Genomic DNA, 20,229 nt, shown 5'->3' with positions numbered 1-20,229 from the left:
CTTCCGCTCTGAGAAACCCTGAAATGTGAAAAGGGACTATTGAAGTTTTGTTCATGCATCAACAGAAAACAGCACAGATTAAAAGATTTTGTTTTTAAAAAAAACCATACGTGCACGAAATGGACACTGAAAACAGTCAAAACGTGCCATTGGAGAAGCGCTCGATTTAAAACATCTGTTTTGATCATTGATTTCGGCTCTCCAAAACCATTTCAGCCTGAAACCGAAAATTTTTAGTGCATCCATAGTTTTATGTAGCATAATTTCACAAAGCTAAATTCAGATCATGCTTTTTTTTTGTGCTTAAAATCTTGAAATTATACAATCTAATTTAACCCAAAAACAACTGCTCATGTTACATTTGTATAGCACCTTTGTGATTTAAAATGCAGTTGTATTTAATTCACTAGTTCTTAGTAATTTCTCATTTCAAATCGATACCAATATTTTTTTTAAGACAATTTTGGCCTGTAATACAGCAAATAAACAACAAATAAAAAAAATCGGCCACCGGTGCATCCTTAATTTAGGTTGTTACTATGTAGCTGCTATGGTGTTTTGATTGGATTAGGTTGTTGCTATGCATTTGCTGAGGTGTCTTGAGGGATTTTGGTTGTTATAATGCAGTTGCTAAGTCGTCTTGAGTGATTTAGGTTGTTACTATGTGGTTTCTAAAGTGTTTTGAGTGATTTAGGCTGTTAGTATTCCATTGCTGAGATGTTTTGAGTGATTTAGATTGTTACTATGCCATTGCTAACCTGTTTTAGGTTGTCGCTATGTGGTTGCTAAGGTTTTTTTTGTTGCTTAAACATTGCTTATGGTTGCCAGGGTATTGTGGGAGTTGCTTTCTAGTCCAAAGGCGTTTCTCAATGTCAAGGAAGGATCCTCGGAAGCCAGAATTCTGAGGATGCTACGTCATCGACGTCCGTCGAAGGGCTGTTCCAATGTCGAGGATCCTCGGAATTTCAACCAAGGTCTGAGTCCTTCGTTCGAAAAATATGCCATATACAGGAAAGGATGCATACGAGTAGACTTCGCGCACTTCGCGCTCTCAAATCACCCACAATCCTATGCGCGCAGCTTTGCTATCTTGTTCAAAAAATACAAATTATCGGACGTTGGCGGAGTCGGAGCGTTAACGGGGCAATATGCTTTCAAGTGTAAGTATTTACTAGAGATGCTCCGATCAGCATTTTTGGGGCCGATCACCGATTACCGATCACCAAGATCATGATCTGCCGATTGCCGATCACTGCCGATCACAGAATGGCAGGGGAATGGCAATCTTTTATATATAATCTTGCAGAGTTTGCACCATTTGTAGAAATGAAACTAACTCTAAATTAACTGAGTCAAGATCTTGAAGAACCACCAAGTGTTTATTTTAGAAAATGAAATAACTTAAGGCTACTGTAGGCCATCTTTCCCAAATAAATGTATATAATAAATGTATATTATTATCTCACCTAAATATTTGATCATGCAGTGCATTTTTGTTTTTAAAAACAATTTTTCAGGTAGGTCTAACATTAGTATTGAGGTAAGAAATACTAAAGACATTTAATAAGAAATCAAATGTAAATTAATATTGGTCTTCCCTGAATAAATTAAATTAGATTAATCCTTACACTTAAGGTTGCAAAAGTTAGTCATTCAAGAGCAGTGAGTGTCATAAAGGTTCATCAAACAACACAAGACAGAAACTCAGAGACAGCAGCAGTTTATTCGAGTGCTGTCACTTTAAGAGCGAACACGGATACGGTTACATGCAGCTGCACAAACGTTCACTCGCGAGTCACGACGGGGTTTACGTTCACACTCGTCAAAACGGTCATTTAGTACATACATTTGTGTGTATCTGACCATTTCAGCGCAATTTGTACTCGCAAGCGTGTGTGTGTGTGTGTGTGTGTGTGTGTGTGTGTGTGTGTGTGTGTGTGTGTGTGTGTGTGTGTGTGTGTGTCTCCAGACCGTACGCGCGAGTGCTGAGCGGTTTGAACACTGACAAGACTTACAAATAAATGCAAATGATAAACTTTAGTGACGATGCGACACTGCCTCGATTGTGCAAAGTGGCAAATCATGTGTCAACTGTGCAGCTCGATTTTAGTGCAGATGCGATGCGCTGATGTGAAGCCATTTGAGCATTTTGAAAGGGAGAGAGAGAGAGCGCGCGCACGTCCCACAGAACGTTTTCAAATGACTGCGTAAGTTATTTAATATAAAAATATGAATTGTACCTCACCTTCAGCATTATAATTATATTACCCGCGCTGGAAAGAGAATGAGACGGTGTCGCTGCATATCATGCCCCAGCTCTCACGGCAGGTACGGGTTTTATGTGACGTCAGCATGAGATCGGTTCGTGAGATCGGCCTTTTTAGAGACCGCCGATCATCATCCCAAAGCGATTATCGACCGATCGAGATCGGTTGCCGATCGATCGGAGCACCCCTAGTATTTACGTTACCAAACATTTGTTATAACCGTAGTAAATATAAGTAAAGTTTAACTTGTAAATGCCAGTACAAATTACAACCGTATACAAATGAAGTTATTGATGGCTAACAGACCTTTTCACTGACGTAATGAGGCTGACGTGCACTTGCTAGCCTGTTCCATTTACCTGTTCTCCGAATGCTAAAGAGGAGCCTCGCCTAGCCTCTGAAGGAAGTGACTTGGAAGGATCAGTCCTGCAGAGGAAGGATCCTTGACATTGAGAAACACCTCAAGTTTCTCTGCAAACATCAGTTTTTTTTGTGTGTGGCAAGGACAGACACAGGAGCTACCAGCGATCTGTTCAGGACATTTTCCAGTGTGAATTTTTGTCTGAATGCTTTTACTGTGCGATTGGGCCATTAAACTCAGCAGTTTCACAGATGAACCTTTCCATTCTGTCTGCCTGCCCGTGTTGGTCCGTGCTAGTCTCAACAACACACGCTGCTAGTGTTCCCTCTGAACGGTAGAGATCTATCTACCCTTCATCATCGACATGACCAAACACTGTGAGGCTACTTTCAGCCGCTCAAATCTCTGAAAAACCTCATGGTTTTTTACTTTTAAAATAAGAAACATGGTAGAAATGCCCAGTCGATACTGCTATAGATTGTGTAGCGTTTTCTTGATGCTTTTCTGTTTCAGTGAATGCATAGGCTTGTTTCTCATTTGAAAAAGCTGCTCCCACGCTAAAGGCCTTAGAGCTAAATTTTCACAAGTCCTGATTTTTTTGTGAGATTTTCCAACAAATTAATATGCCTGCACATCCCACACTTTGACACCTGAATGATGAAAATTCAGTATTGGAGCCATTTAGTGCAAAAAATAAAATAAACATTTCGATGTATTAGGGCTTCCCCTGACCCCTGACTAAAGATTTTTCTAGTCGAATAATTTAAGCCATTAGTCAACTAATTGCACCTTTTATATTAATTTAATACTTCAATATATACTGGGGGGTATATATTTAAATAGTACTTATTATGCGTACTTATATTTTAATAAGGATTCATTATATTTATTATACATTAATTATTTAATCCATATTTAATCTATAAGGAATGTTGTATGCAAGTTGTTACAAAGAATGCATATCATTCATTGAAAATACGACATTGTGTTCTTCTTTAGGAGGAGTAGTTTTATATAATTGCTACATAATATTTTTGTAAATGTCACAGCAGTTAAATCTGTCTCTGTATTGCATGTTTAAACTTTAATATCATTCATATTAATAGGTTAATACAGTAGATGTTTTCTCCAGGAGTATATAATGGGTTTGGACATTTTAGAGAAATTCTTAATGCATTACAACTTAACTAAACCCATTAAATTTTGTTTGTGAGTGTGTGTGACTGAGTGTAGTGTAGAGAACAAGTTCTAACATCCTTTTAAGTTAAGTTTTCTTATTAGTATTTTTCTTTATAAAAAAAAAAAGGATTTATAGATTTATTGTAGCAACCTGTGCACTTTCTGAAGATTTTTTGAACTGTGAATTTGCACTGTCAGTTCTGTTTTTGAATAAAGGATTGGAAATTAATGTTTTTTAAATCCAATTAATCGAAAAATAATCGTCAGATTAATCGACTATTAAAATAATCGTTAGTTGCAGCCCTAGATGGATGATGTTGTAATTACCACAAGGACCCGCCGTCAACGATCTGTCCCTCACGGACTGCGTGACTCCGCCACTTCAAGTTTTTTTTCCCTGCGACTAACCAACAAATAATTTTGGTCGACCACGCCTCTTCTCATCGACTAACGTTTAGTCGACTATTAGGGGGCAGCCCTACTATCTATGTTGTTTTGTCGCTTAAGACTTGGTGTAAACAGGCCTTGAAGTCAACATGAAATGAAAATGACCCTATTTACCTCTTGATACATGTTCCTGGTCTTATTAGGTGCTTTAACCTTTTCTTAGTTCCTAGAACTAATGGCGGAAGTACCTGGATTTTGGCGTGTTCCCCCCGCAGGAACTGGGAGGAACTAATTTAGCTCCTACTTTAGAGTAGGGTCTAACCCAGAACAATAGGATCTACCAGTGATGTAAGTGTATGCAGATTAGCATAATGCATGCGAAACACCAGCACCCGTCATTTTTTAAAAATCTCTATAGTCTATATATTTACTCCAGAAACTAACTCTACAAACATGGACCTATTTTTACGCTAAAGAGAAAATCCAACACAACTTTAAACGGGACCAAGCAAAACATGATTATGCATTTCTGCTAAGCGAGCGACATTGGACATCAACCATGCTGCAAACTTCTTTTTCATATACTGTCTACTTTCTTTGTTCTATCTAATAATGTATTAAGATGGGAATGTTAAACAGATCGTGAAGTAATGAAGACCGAGAATTAGGCCTGTCGCAATTGGTCGATACAATCGACTGCTTCGGCGCTGTTAATTCGTCAACGTCAATATTTTTAGTCGACTGGGTTTGGGTACGATATGAAATTGTATTAGTACCGGTACTTTACAAATGACAGCACTCTAATAAGAGCAGTATTTCTTAATTTGCGTCGATGTGTGACAGCAGGAGTGAGGACGTGTGTGTGAGCTCTGCTTCCACCGTTAACTAAACAATGGAAGCAGAACAGTCCAATATATAAGCGCAGCTCAGGAAAATTAACGCAACTCAAAAGTGTGGCGTGGCCCGTGCTCGTGCGCGCTGCCGGACTCTGAAGCGCGTGCAGCCCCCTTTCACTCAGACAGATCAGTTTCGCTGATTATTGGCTTTGAATGGTAAAAAAATTAATGTAAAAATGCATGTCCTGGCGAGTATTCGGGCAAACGCAGTCGGATATGTCTATAATTTTTTATGTCCTTACATTTTTTAATGTAGTCATTGTTGTAGATGAGGCAAACTTTATAAAATGTTACCAGTAGTAAAAGAGTCATTTTATTTAAGCCAGTTAATGCGCTAAAGGTTGCAGTGATTTAAAGCAAATAACAATTCACTTGAAAAAGTAGCACACGCATATGAGCTCTGGACCTTCAGCCTCAACGTTCTGGTCAAAAAGCTTCCAAAAGCATGCTGGTGGTGGTTCAGGAGGAGAGCAAATCCCCCACAATCCACTGGAAAATCACATTCAGATCTGTCTCCATTCTAATATGGAAAGCCTAGGTGGGATCCAATCATGAATAATTTCCAATGAATAAAATCCAGTCCTGTCCTACTACATTTTCTCATTGAATATTCTGTTTTACTCAAGATTACAGGAGTAAAATGGGTTGTGAATGCAGTTTCTTTTAAGTGTCTTTCTTAAATCCCTGTCTTTGTTCTGTCTCTTTAGGAATCGATTTTAAGATCAAAACAGTTGAATTGCAAGGAAAGAAGATAAAGCTACAGATATGGTAAGTACTTGGTGTGTGTTTGGATGGTTTCATATTCATAAAACTGATTATACAAATGTATGACGTGATATGTAAATGCTTTAAGTCAAAATACACTATATTTAAATTATATTTAAATGTTTAAAAACTGAAAATGAGATGACCAACACGCTTTTCACATTCTTTCTGTGAGAAAAGCGAACAGCAGTGTTTTACTGTAGCGTTACAGAAAAAGCAATGTCACAAATCTGACACAGTAAATTTACATCAGTAAACAGACAAAATATATTTAAATATCACCATTTCTTATCTCAACTTGGTAATATAGTAATGTGAACTATATATATATTATCAATTTTATATATTGTGCAGCCCTAATTTATATGCAGCATACCAAATGAACACTTTATTCAAACATGAAGAGACTTGCTAGCATGCATTTGATCTACTGGAAAAATGTTGTTCTTCATAGTTTCATTTTGGTGGCTTGTGACCTGGAATGTGTTACCAATCTGGTATGACGACAGTAAAAGAAAAAAAAATGTTTTGGCTGCCTAGGAAAACGGCTAAAAGTATCAGGTATTGCAGCGATGTAGGCGTCACCGTGACATGATTTCTTTGAGTTTTTAAGACACATGTCACTGCAGATATAAAAGGTAAAAGCACCCAAGTAATTACATTGTCATTGGGGAAAAAATATTTCAATGAAATTACAGCCTCGTGTGACGTGTGGCTCCATTTCTTTTAAAAATCTGAATGAATGACGTTTTACAAATTTGGCAAACTTCCATTGAATTATGACTCAAATTTCAAACCATTTTAGGATGTCAATTTACATCATGTTTATTTTGACAGCAAATTTTTAGTTTTAGTCATAGTCTTTTGACTAAAATGCTATTTAGTTTCAGTGATATTTTAGTCACCTGAATTGTTTAGTTATTAAAATCTAATGAGTTTAGTTAAATTGTAAAGCATTAATTAAGCATTTAAGCATTATATAACCGACTGTTACTTGAATACATGCTAAAGCTGACATTTTGACATAATTGTGTGTGTTTGACCGTTAAAGAGCAAAAATACACGAAAATGAGAAATGTTGGAGTGCTTTTAGAAGATTGTGGCAATTAAAAAAAATATATATACAATTCATAAAACAGACATGGTGATTTTAGTATCATTGAGGTACCATTTTTGTTCATATTTTTGATTATTAGATTTGAATTTTTTCAAATCTTTTTTTAACGTTTATATAGTTTTATTTCTTATTTGAAATGGCTGCGCCTTACTATTGCTAAAATTTGCATTATTACAACAGTCTAAAACGTATTACCATATGAACATTTGCGGTTAGATCAGCATTTTACAATTTAAATGTGCAATCTGTTTTGACGGGATCTCTTCCCTAATCGTCCCTACCTAACATTTCCATATTATTTTTATTCGTTGATGAAAATGACAGTAGATTTTTGTCATAGTTTGTTTAATTAAAAAACGTTTTTTTTTTATTTAGTTTTAAGGTGAACTATGTAAGATTTTTGCAGTAAAATATCCAAAAACCACTAGGCCAGTGTTATATATTTTGTTCAGTTGAGTTCTTAGAATATCCCAAATGTTTCCAACTATTTAAATCATGAGAAATTGCCATTTTAACCAAGGAACCGGGACGTGTGAGCTATGCGTTTGAGGGAGTCGCCTGTCGATTGCGTCATATCTGCGTTACCCTCGGTTTCCGGTTTTATTTAGCAGAAACGCTTTACTCTCACTGCAGTGTGAACAAGTGTCATAGCAGCCGCTGAGTGAACGTCATAACTTCCTTTTCAACACACTCAGATATATCTAATCTGATAAACAGAGTTGCGTTACCTCATACTCATGACTAGTCATGTGCCGGTAAACGGTAAAACGATATACCGCAATAATGAACATGCACAATATTGTTATCGTGGGCACTTCAAAATACCGTGAATATTTATTTATTAGCCTACTTATTATTCCGATTTTTAAAATGCATTTACTTTACCCATGAACCGTTTAGAATGAACAATACGTCAAAGAGGAACGAGCACTGATGTAAACAAAACCCAACGTGCATGAGCACATGGCGGAACGAGTGAAGGACATGCCTTGAATGAAACGCACATTCACTATCTGACAGCAGAGGGCTTGATAACACATGCCCCTTGATATTGTTTGAATATGTTCTGAATCTGATTGTTATTCAGTCACACACTTTACAATAAGGCTCCATTATTTAACATTAGTTCATTCATTAACAAGCTGACAATGAAAAATACTTCTAAAACGTGTATTAATCTAAGTTAAATGTAAATTTCAGCATTTAATAACACATTATTAATATCAAAAGTTGTCACTGTATTATTTAATGAACCTGAGCTTACACTGACTAACAGTTGCTTTTTTAACTAACATTATCAGAGAAGAATAACTGTAAAAATGTAGCTATTTGCTCTTTGTTGATGTTAATGCATTAACTAGTGAGACCTTGGTGTAAAGTGTTACCTATTGTTCTTTATAATTCTTTAGCTCTTTAATCTGTTTTAAATATATGTTTACTTTATACATTTTTGTATATTGCTTTATTATATTTAAATGTTTGGTCCTTTTGTTATTAGAAAGTTATTAAACCTGTTATAGTATGACAACACTTTTTTTTGCAACAAATTTCATTATCGTGATAATACCGTATACCGTGATAAAAGCTTCAGCAATTAATCGCAACATGAAAATTTGATACCGGCACATGCCTACTCATGACTGGAAAAGGGAAAGTGGCGCCGGCGACTATGCCATAATAACAGTCCCGCTCTTCAATCGCTCCTGCGGCCTTGCTCAGCTCCACAACACTGCTCTGCTTCAGACTACAGTAACGTTAATAATCGCATCCATCAACATGATTTCTGCCCGAGTCCTATCCTGACTCTTTTCCACCGGCTATGAGGTGAAGACCACATGTCCCAAGATTCTGCGCTCAAACGTGCCGTCATCAAACTACGCCTTTGTTTTGAACAGGCGACCTCTAGTGGACGGAAAAGTTACATAGTGTAGCTTTAATGTCTCGTTTTCGAAATGACGTTGACGAAATTAGCACTGGTTATCAGTATTTTGAAAAACAGTATTACACTGGCTAGTCTGTTTCTTATGCTTATCGTCCCAGCACTGTGTTTTCCATTTTGAATAAATTCTGTGAAATTGCCTTGTAGCATATTAAAACATAAGAACATTAGACAATCGCTTGACAAACCGCATAGAGGATGGCAACTGTTGCTGAGGTGGAATTAGTCGGTAACAATTGGTGCCTCTTAACAGCTGGAGAGAAATGTTCACCAGCTATTGCCAGCCGAAGTTAAATTTGGATCCTGTGTGATCTATGATCCACTCTGTGTCTGCGCTGCCGCAGTAGAGACGGCCTGTCTGAAATGTTTGATTGTGTTTGTGCAGGGATACAGCGGGGCAGGAACGGTTTCACACCATCACTACCTCTTACTACAGAGGGGCCATGGGAATCATGCTCGTATATGACATCACCAACGCCAAGAGCTTCGAAAACATCAGCAAATGGCTCAGAAACATTGATGAGGTCAGTCTCCACACAACTTGCTGCAACCCTCTGACAACATCAGAATAGACACAGTCATTCAGGAAGTGCTGTTTGACGTTTGATATACAATAGTCAACAAAGATGTGAACTGCAAAGGCTCAATGCAGTGTTATTTTAGTATCATTCATATACACTGCACAACCAAACAAAAGTCGCTGTTTGAATTTAAATAGTCAAATGCGGAGTCAATGACTGGATCATTATTGGTGTAATTATGTTTCTTGCATGTTATATGTTTGGCAACAGTTCTTCAACCCTAATTGTTGGAGTGTGTAGCTTTTCATTCCTTAAACAACCATGGCCATATTCGAGGATGACAATGTCAAGATTCCTCAGGCTCAGATTGTGAAGGAATGGTTGAGAGGGAGCACGAAGAATCATTTCCACACATGAAGTCCAGAGCTTAAAATCATTGAATCATATATATATAACATGACCCATGATGGCAAAATGTGTCGCAATTTTAAAAAAATTAGTTATTCTCCAAAAAAAAAAAAAAGACTACACCTACACCTGCTTTAAAGCGGCTCTGTGTCTGCTCAAAATTCTGTGTAAAGACGCAATGCTGCATAAAAGCAGACTTAAAATATGCCGGGTCTGACCCACCTCAGCCCCTAGGGCCCCACTTTATATTAGGTGGCCTTAACTACTATGTACTTACATCAAAAAATAAGTACAATGTACTTATTGTGTTCAAATTGTATTGCAAAACACCTTTGCTGATATTGAGGTGGAATGCGGGTAAAGTTAGGGACAGGTGTGGTGGTATGGGTAAGTTTAAGGGTAGGGTTTGGTGTAAGGGAATTGTCAACAGTGTAATTACAAATGTAACTACAGAAATGAATTACAGATGTAATTACATGCAGGTATTTTTTTAAATGTAAGTGCAATGTAAAAACATGTACACAATAAGTGCAATGTATCAAATGATTAATTAAAATGTTAGTACATAGTAGTTAAGGACACCTAATATAAAGTGGGTCCAAACGTGATGCTGAAACGGTTTTGATTCAGTGTAAATGAACGCGAACTTGTGCCACCTGAAACTGTCATTGTCATGACAACCACCTGTCAGTGTCAGCTTAGGCGGCGTGAGAATCAAGAAACGTATAGAAATAGCTCCATATGCTTTAGGCAAATAAAAAAAATGTCTATCTCACCAAAATAACAGTCGTCGTGTGTAATCAATTGCCGTTTCCCGTTTGTAATCTTCCTTTGAAGAGATAGGCAGATCAACGCACTGCAACATTTCCCTCAGATACGGTAAAGTAAATGCGTAACCCAGTCACCGTCACTATGCATTATTTTATATTCCAAAAATAATCTCTTTGAGAACGATATTTGCTGATATATCTGCTGTCCTACCTGAAATGCTGTCATTGTTCATTTGTTATGACTGCTCCAAAGTAACTTTCTGCCTCTTTGAGAGAACTTTAGAGCACTTTTAGACCACTGCGCTGATCTACCCGGTGTAATGATTCATAATTTCTTTATAGCATTTGTTCCAACTGTCACATTTTTATTAAGGAATATAAAATAACTATAGGCTACTGTAGCCTACAATAGCCTATCAGTACAGAATTATGACAAACGTCAAAACGTCTATATAGAGCACGCAGAGGAAATTAATTTAAAATTCCGTATTTTTATTTCATTGTTTATCATTTCATTATTTTTTTTTTATTAATTTATAACACTTTGTTAAAACGGTAGTTTTAAAATAGTAATGCATTGTTTTCTGCGACTTTAATTCCTGCGAAAAATGCATTTATGCCGCTAAGTAAATGCTCCTTTTTGTGATGCCTCAAGTCAACACCAAATATATATTATATTATATTATATTATATTATATTATATTAATTATATTATATATATATATATATATATATATATATATATATATATATATATATATATATATATATATATATATATATATATTATATATATATTCAACTTTTCTTCCTGTGATGCCACAATTGTGTGATTAACATTTAATGAAACCGACAGCCTATATATTAAGACCTACTGTACCGCACGGATCTAATATATGCTACACATCAGATGTTTATTCCACTACAGTTAACTAAACGTTCAGTTAAGACTTAACAGGTAATGTTTGCGTGTATACTCACCAACACTGATATTTTAAAATCGCCAAGCGCTGTCTCAGGCGTCTTTGTGCACGCGCTTTGGATCTGTCTGTCAGCTTTTTCATGGACACTCTTTTCAAGGTACTCCTCTCCAAAAACATACAAATAAAGATATGTTTAGATGTTTGTAATTGCTATTTGGAGCATTGGGATCGCTAGACATGAACTCATTTTCATGTGAACCTCAAAATTGAAAATGTTCTCTTGTTTTGCCTGTAGCTCGAAATTATACCATGCACATTATGACTTATTTTGCCAGCATTGGTCACATATACAGTATATTAGTTTACGTATCATTGAGCCAGAGTTAAGTAATTAACATGACATGGGCTGAATAGGAAAATGTTGGCCAATAATTGACTGCACAAAACACATTCTGGTCAAGTGAAAAAAGAAAATGCAGTTTTCGTTTACAGAGTTCAGTTTTTGGTTTTTGAGACATGAATTTGTGCCCAAATTTGTCTAGTCTGACTATGCATGATCATATGGCTAGTTGCTCATTATTATTTTATTATTATAAATAGAACAGACCTGCGACCCAGTTTTGAGTTGAGAATCGCTGGTTTAGGACTTTTGAAGTTCCAGTCCTGTAAATTCACCAGCTTAAAGATATGTAGCCGTGTAGTGGAACTGCTGACTGTTTGAATTTCAGTGTGATGATTCATGCAGAATTTCCCAACAATCAGCAATTTCGAGAGAATTCATATAACGAGACTCCATAAGGGATGTGGTTGGGTTTGGGATGTTGTTCATCTCGACGAGTCACTGGCACCGCTGATACAAAACTGAGTACCTCAGTCCTGTTTCTTCTACGACTTTTGAAGCCACTTTAATTTGGGCTGACGGTCTGAACGTCACTATTTGTGAGGATAGTATTAGAATGCATCGTCTCTAATGTGTGTATGTTTGTTGCAGCATGCTAATGAGGATGTGGAGAGGATGCTGCTAGGCAACAAGTGTGACATGGAGGACAAACGTATCGTACCAAAAGCCAAGGGTGAACAGGTGAGAGACTAAGGATAGTTCAGGAATGGATGATCAATTTGTCCTCTAGTTTTTGATTGACAAGGTTAAAGATAGTAAAATCACATGTATATTTATTTTACACAACATTTGCAACTTCTTGATTCTGTAATTTTTTAGACAGATGGGTGTAAGTTAATAAAGATGGAAAATGGGAGCTCAGGTGTCGAAATAAAAGTCCCACGCATTGGCCACACAGAAAAACGTAATTAAACAATTAAAAAAGGCCAAATATCGGCCTAGGCGATATATCAGTTGACCACTATTAAAGGGTACTTCAGCAATTTAGCATTAAGCTTTGTATCAGTAGAAACCCGGTACTATATTCAAATTATTGTACTTTCCCCCCCTTATGTCCCCCTGAGACGAGAGAATTATGCATTTTATTTCTGGAAAAAAATCCTCAGTTGACGCAAATATCGTCATTTTGTGGTAACTTTAGCATAACACAAGTAAGTTAGCTCGTTACTTTGCTGACTTTGCTGTTTTACTGCTAACAACTATATCACTATGTCTAGGCTACTGTGTGATCAGAAATCGTGTCGAGTATTAGCGAGAGTCTTAACTCTAGGTGAATGCGTTTAGTACCAGATGGCCCAGGCTTTTCGTCATCTGGGAAGGTGAATATCGAAGGAATCGCGGTGTTCTTCTGGCTCTCTTCATTCCAAGCACATTCGGTTTGTAGTCTTCCTGCTTGAAATGGCGACTGCACACTCTCCGTATTTTCAGGTTTTACATATTAGTGTACAAAGCAACTTATCATCATTTGGATGGAAAATACACTACTGTTTAAGTTAATTTAGGAACTAGCTCGTTGGGCGATAAAATGATAACGATATGTATCGCGATAGACACGTAATCGATGTCAATAAAAAATTTGTTTGATAATTTTTTTTTCTTCGTCAGAAAGAAACCAGAGGTTGCGTAGCAAGTTTGGTTGTATGAACAAAGGCACTCACTCTCTGGTAACAAATCAACGTAGGGAGTGACAGGCTAACAGCCAATCATGTAACTATATCATGTCTGGTTGCGCCATATCGTTGTCTTGTGTTGGATTCAAACTTCAGTAAACAGAACCAGCGTGGAGTGATCAGTGGAAAATGAGTGTCGCAGCGAGCGAGGAAATTGGTAATAAAACAGGAAAACAAGTCCGCTCACCAGTATGGCAATTTTTTGGATTGTATAATTCTGACTGTAGTCAGACCAATGTCGTCTGCAAGACTGTCGTCCCCACCAAGACTGGTAATACCACAAACTTGTTTTACTAACCTTGTTATACTTTCGTCTGGCTCCGCAGTTTTACCAACCGTGTTATACTTTCGTCTGGCTCCGCAGCGCGAGCCTCCGCTGGCAGCGCGCGCGCCTCATTCGTTTGGGGACGTGTTTATACTCGACACGCTCGCCTTTGTGTTATTCTTGACTTTGGTTGAATCCGAAATCGCCCCCTAAACCCTCAATCACAATTCCCTACTTTAGTCCACTGATACAGTTCCCTTGAAGGAGAGAAAGTAAACGAGTGAGCGAATTCGGACAGGCACTGTGTGTACATCGGCTGTACACTTGTTATTGCGGTGCAAAGTGCGATTGAATGAGTGCACTTAATAATGTCCGTCCCCTCAAATAGTGCCCTATGTAGGGTATAAGGGGCGAGTTCGGATTCAGCCTTTGAAACTACACGGAGAGGTACTCTGCATCAGTGCCTTATGACAAAGCATCTAAACGCTAACGGTTACAAAGAAGTAATGGAGGCACTGCACCTTAATGTTAAGAGATAATTGAAATTTGAAATTTTAGACTTGTTTATATTTTAATTATTTGAGTGTTTTCCATGGTTGTGTTGACATTTCTGCCTTTATCACTAAGGGCATTATAATCGGAGGAAGGTTAAGTTTAAAATAAATTTTTTTAAATGTAAAATATTGTTCTCCTAGTCCTTATTTTAAATAGGTCATAAAACATATCAATAATTATCGATATCGACCGATATGAAACCCTTATATCGTGATACAGTTTTCAGTCATATCGCCCAGCCCTACTAGCTCGTCACGGAGACTCGATATAACGGCGTCTTTTTAGTTTCTAGTCAACTAACGTTACAACCGGTAGCCGTGGCTTGGGAGTGGCCTCGTAGGGCAGCGGAGCAAGTGCATTCTGGGAGTTGTTGTCTTTCATCGACATGAGCCAAAAACACATTATCTGGCTTTTCTCAGTCTAGAAGGCACCAAATTCAAAAATAATTTCACATTTCTACTACATAAATAACCCAGTTTAAATACACGATCATCTTCCCAGCGCTGAAGTGCCCCTTTAACTGTTCTTGTGCTGATCCTTAGATCGCCAGAGAACACGGAATTCGCTTCTTCGAGACAAGTGCAAAAGCCAACATCAACATCGAGAAGGCGTTCCTCACGTTAGCAGAAGACATTCTCAGAAAGGTGAGTTCTGGAATCGCTGACTGATATCACCAGCATAACATCAATGTTCTTTTGCATCGCAATGTATTTGGTTAGATGCATTGTTTCATTTGACTTATAAATACAGTTTATATATAATTGACATATAATTCAGCTGGTGTTTACTCTTCTAGATACTATTATTCTAGAACAGAAATGAGTCTGTATTTTCAGAATCATACTGCTACAAGATGAGCCATTATCATCTCACTGAATGTCTTTGAAATTGCATTGTGATTCCCTGAATCCAAATTGAATCGCTGAAGATTCCCACCCCAGATCTGTGAATTTGTTTATATCTCTTTGGCGACAGTCAGAAAGACAGTGGATTTTGCATGTCGCTTGCATCATAAATTAGGGGTTGAAGACTTTTTTAATGATTTGATTCTTGGGGTCATGATTTCAATTTGATGTAGTAAAACTACTTCATACAAAAATCAAGTTTCTGGAGGTTTTTGTTTCCGTGTCTTTCATTTTTGGATGATGACGTTTGACGCAAGTCTCAATTTTTTCTAACCTTATTTAATTTATGCATCATATTTTGTAAAATATTTACATTTAGATGGAAAATATGGTAACACCATGTTAACTCGTGTTAGAAACGTGTTAAAACATGTTCATGTTAAATGTTAAAACATGTTAAATCATGCTAGCAATGTGTTAATTCTTGTTAGCAACATGTTAAAGCATTTTAATTTATGCTAGCAATGTGCTAAAACGCCTTTGCAAATATGCTGATTCATGCAGTCAACATTTTGCTTTTGTGATATTGCTTAACCATATCATGTTACACATATAAAAAACAAGAACTGATACAAGTACGAGTATTTATTTCCCCATATCTTGAATTTTGGAAGCATTTTTATTATTTAGTGCCATTTTTACCCCAAGCCCATGTTAATTTCCAACCCTGACTGTGTGCTTATGAAAATATAATGGAGTATTGCAAACTACAACCATCCAATCAATTCCCCTTGGACAAAATCAAGTCTCACAATCTAATTTTAAACTGCTAGAGCTTTCAAGCTACAACCATCAGTCTCGGGTCAGACCTTCAGACTGTTCTGACTCGGGTTACTATATCTTTTCTTGCTGATCCGTCTAATAGTTTTCCTAAAAATGGAGATTAAATGTCATAAAAATGCTAAATTCATGTGGCAATGTGATAAAACATGTTTGCAACATAATATTAATTCTTGCTAATAACATGTTAATTCATGCTAGCATTTTGCTAAATCATTCTAACATGTTAATTCATGTTAGCAATGTGTTAAAACACGCTAGCAAAATGCTAATTCATGTTAAAAAAAAATGTAAACGTACTGTGGGGTAAAAAATGCTAGCAAGCTTGTTAATTGCAATGTTAATTCTTGTTAGCAACATGTTGAAGCATTTTAATTCATGTTAGAAATGTGTTAAAACATGTTTGAAAACATGCTGATTCACGTTAGCAGTGTGTTAAACCATGCTATCAACATGTGCTAGCAACAAATTAATGCTAGCAACATGTTAAAATGTTAACATGTTAATTTGTGTTAGCAAACCTGTTAAAATGTTAATTCATTCTAGCAACGTGTTAAAATATGTTAAAAACAAATGCTAATTTGTGTTAGAAAACCTATTAATGTTAGCAAAACATACTTCAGGTTAGCATTGTGTTAAAACACGTTAACAACATGCTAATTAGGTTTAGCAACATGTTAAACATGTTAATTCATGTTAGCAATGTGTTCAAACATGTTAGAAAACATGTTCATTAATGCTAGTAACTTGTTAAAATATGTTAACAACAAATGCTAATTCATGTTAGAAAAGCTGTTAATGTTAGCAAAACATAATTCAGGCTAGCATTGTGTTAAAACATGTTAGAAAACATGTTCATTAATGCTAGCAACGTGTTAAAATGTTAATTTGTGTTAGCAAACCTGTTAAAATGTTAATTCATGCTAGCAACGTGTTAAAATGTTAACAACAAATGCTAATTCGTGTTAGAAAAGCTGTTAATATTAGCAAAACATAATTCAGGCTAGCATTGTGTTAAAACATGTTAACAACATGTTAATTAGGGTTAGCAACATGTTAAAAACAGGCTAGCATTGTGTTAAAACACGTTAACAACATGCTAATTAGGGTTAGCAACATGTTAAACATGTACATTCATTCTAGCAATGTGTTAAAACATGTTATAAAACATGTTATTTCATGTTAGCATAGTGTTAAAATGTTCATTTGTGTTAGCAAACCTGTTAAAATGTTAATTAATGCAAGCAACGTATTAAAATATGTTAAGAATATGCTAATTCGTGTTAGAAAACCTGTTAATGTTAGCAAAAAATAATTCAGGCTAGCATTGTGTTAAAATATGTTAACATGCTAATTAGGGTTAGCAACATCTTCATTCATGCTAGCAACGTGTTAAAATGTTAATTCATGCTAGCAATGTGCTAAAACATGTTAGCAACACATTAATTAATGCTAGCAACCTGTTAAAGCATGTTAACAAAAACTTGCTAATTCATGCCAGCAAAAATGTGCTAAAACTAGTAATGTCCTTCCTTCCATCCTTTCTTTTCAAAGCTTATAAAACGTTCATGTCTTTGTCAAGCCAACATCAAAGTTTGTCCCAACAAACTTTACTTTCTATTTTTTCTTGTTCGTTTACTCCTGATATACATCGTGAAGAAAAGACTACCGCAGCTCTTTCGTGCTGAATGTAATGTGCAGAAACAACTAGAAGTATTCCAGTGAAAAGTATCAACATTGTGTCGCCATCGCTGGGTTTGTTTGAACATCCTGATCAGCCGGGGCGGCAACAGTGACTGAACCAGTGGTGTGAGTTTGGTGCCGGAAACCGAAGTGATCCAAACAATCTCGAGTTGGTGCCAAAGCTGTGATGGTTACATAAGTAAAATCATTTTTTAATATCGTTTTGTGTTCTCTCCCTCCTTTGCAGACGCCCGTAAAAGAGCCCAACAGTGAAAACGTGGACATCAGCACTGGAGGCGGAGTCACAGGATGGAAGACCAAGTGCTGCAGTTGAACAGACACACACACAGTTACTCACACACTTTACACAAACACACACACACACACACACACAATCTGTTCTTCTATCTCTTTCTCTCTCTCTCTCTCTCTCTCTCTCTCTCATTCACTCATCCCTCGTTTCTGTCTAACACTCTTCCGTTCTGTCCTCCTCATGGGATTCTCTGTAAAAACACATCTCTAACGTTTCTCACACTCACGACTGCTTGCTGACATTTTATTTCTGAAAAAAAAAAAAGTGTAAAAAAAAAGTAAACAAAGTCATTTCATGTTTTTTCGTACTTATTTTAAACATTAAAGAATGAAATGAATTTAAAGGAAAAACAAACGTGCATTCACCACTACATAAAGAGCTCTGTCAGTGGACCTGGAGACGCTGTCCGATGGCGCAGAGGAGCGGCGTGCCGTTCAGTATGACATCCTAGATGAAGACTTTTGTCCAGTGTTTTGGGGTTAGTGTTGTGTGTTAGTGTGAGAGATCTTCTCTAGCTGTTTTTGTTTTGTTTTGTTTTGTTTTGTTTCTTCTTTGATTTGATTTCTTTCGTCCGGTGCCTTAATGTAGAGCCTTTGAGCTCACCCCCCCCCCCCCCCCAACACATTTAAACACCACTTTTCCTGCACACACACGCACACACACAAACTGGTCCTCCTCTCTGCTTGACCTGCTAACTCAACCCCACACAACACACGCCCGAGTGGAACCATCTGGATTCAACCGTTTTGCTCAGAAGAGAATGGCATTATATATTTGTTTTGTTTTGTTTTGTTTCTTTATTTTTCAGAATGACCTGTTTTATGAATCTCCTCGATGTATTTTTGTTTTTGTTTTGTTTTTCCCCCCTCACTCAGTTACTCATTCTCTCCTGCATGCTGGTTTCTTTGGGTTTTTTGGGGTCTTTTGTAAGTTTTGCCATGTTTGTAATTCACAGCAAGTATCTCTTCTAGTCCAGATACGTGTCAGGGAGGGGAGCGTTCTCTTTGGAAATTCAAACGATTTTGCAGATCCATTAAAAATAAGCTTGTTTAAGTTACATGTTTGTCCCGTTTATTCAAGCATGGAGAGTTTTCTGCGTCGAGTGTGTGTTTTACAGTTACTGTGAGTACTTCTAGTCTGTACAGTGGGGCGTGTTTCAACCGAACCAGGAAAGAAAATGCCTCTGCATTCACAACCAATCAGAGAAATGGAGCGACGCATAGTTGTCAACATAACACAACTGCACGCACGATGGAAGTAGAAGAAGATGCGTGTAAACGATATTTGCCGGTGTTGTAAAAAGAATGTAAGGATACACGGAGTACTTACCAACACATCATCATTTTTGAGAGAAATAGTAAAGGTGAATGCACAAGTTCTCCATTTAGAATTAGAACGAATTCAACCCAAGCGCTCTTTGGTGACGTGCATGATTATGTCACTGTTGATCCTCTGTCCATCATCGTATAAAGCTTTAGGACCCAGCGGAAAAGCTCATTCACAACATGTAGCGCTATAAGGCCATCTAGTGGCCAGAGTCATGTTATATTTGTTTTGGGCAGAGGTCGGCAGAGACCGTCAAATTGACCCAATGTGAGATATTTTGAGCTGAAATAAAAGGGTTATGCATGGAATTGTGTAGCCTGACAAGCCAGACCCACATCAAGATGTTGGGTCTGGGAACTCACCATTGACAGGGCTCAATCCGAGGGGCGGGATAAAAGGTTGTCTTTCAAATTCCCTCTGCACACAATAGGATAGCGCTACAACCAACCAGAGCGCTATCAGTGGTGAGACGACAATCACAAGCGGGTCCCATCCCATGCATTTTCCCACCAGCGGAGTATCCGGTCGGCAAAACTCCGAACACATCTTCCTTTTTTAAGAATGACTTCAGTGCCGTTCTTTTCTCAAAGAAAAGCTTAACTCCAAGTCTTCCAGAGTCGCGGCCAAAGCCGATTCGAAAGACCGCTGTTCGCCAGCAGCAGCAGCTTTATGTTAAGCCCGCCCACCGACTCTATACACGATGTGATTGGCCTGACTAGAGTTTGGATTTTCAAGCTCGCAAGCCAACGGAGAGTTGCTAGACGACAGGTTGCTCCTGCAAGGGTGCGTCTGGATTTCT

At 37.3% G+C, this 20,229-nt stretch overlaps 1 protein-coding gene across 1 annotated transcript in view; it reads left to right on the top strand.

The window, feature by feature from the left end:
• Positions 1-19,157, top strand: part of rab10 (RAB10, member RAS oncogene family) — a 30,126-nt gene extending 10,969 nt beyond the window's left edge. Inside the window, exons 2-6 of the mRNA XM_079832053.1 lie at positions 5,798-5,858; positions 9,297-9,435; positions 12,525-12,614; positions 14,966-15,067; positions 18,039-19,157. Coding sequence (XP_079688179.1) covers positions 5,798-5,858; positions 9,297-9,435; positions 12,525-12,614; positions 14,966-15,067; positions 18,039-18,125 — 479 coding nt within the window. The 3' untranslated portion in view covers positions 18,126-19,157. The remainder of the gene's footprint in view (positions 1-5,797; positions 5,859-9,296; positions 9,436-12,524; positions 12,615-14,965; positions 15,068-18,038) is intronic.
• Positions 19,158-20,229: the final 1,072 nt, after the last annotated feature.

This window comes from Gobio gobio, assembly GCF_949357685.1.
Source record: "Gobio gobio genome assembly, chromosome: 12".
NCBI lineage: Eukaryota > Metazoa > Chordata > Actinopteri > Cypriniformes > Gobionidae > Gobio > Gobio gobio.
This window is presented reverse-complemented; position numbering and strand designations above follow the sequence as displayed.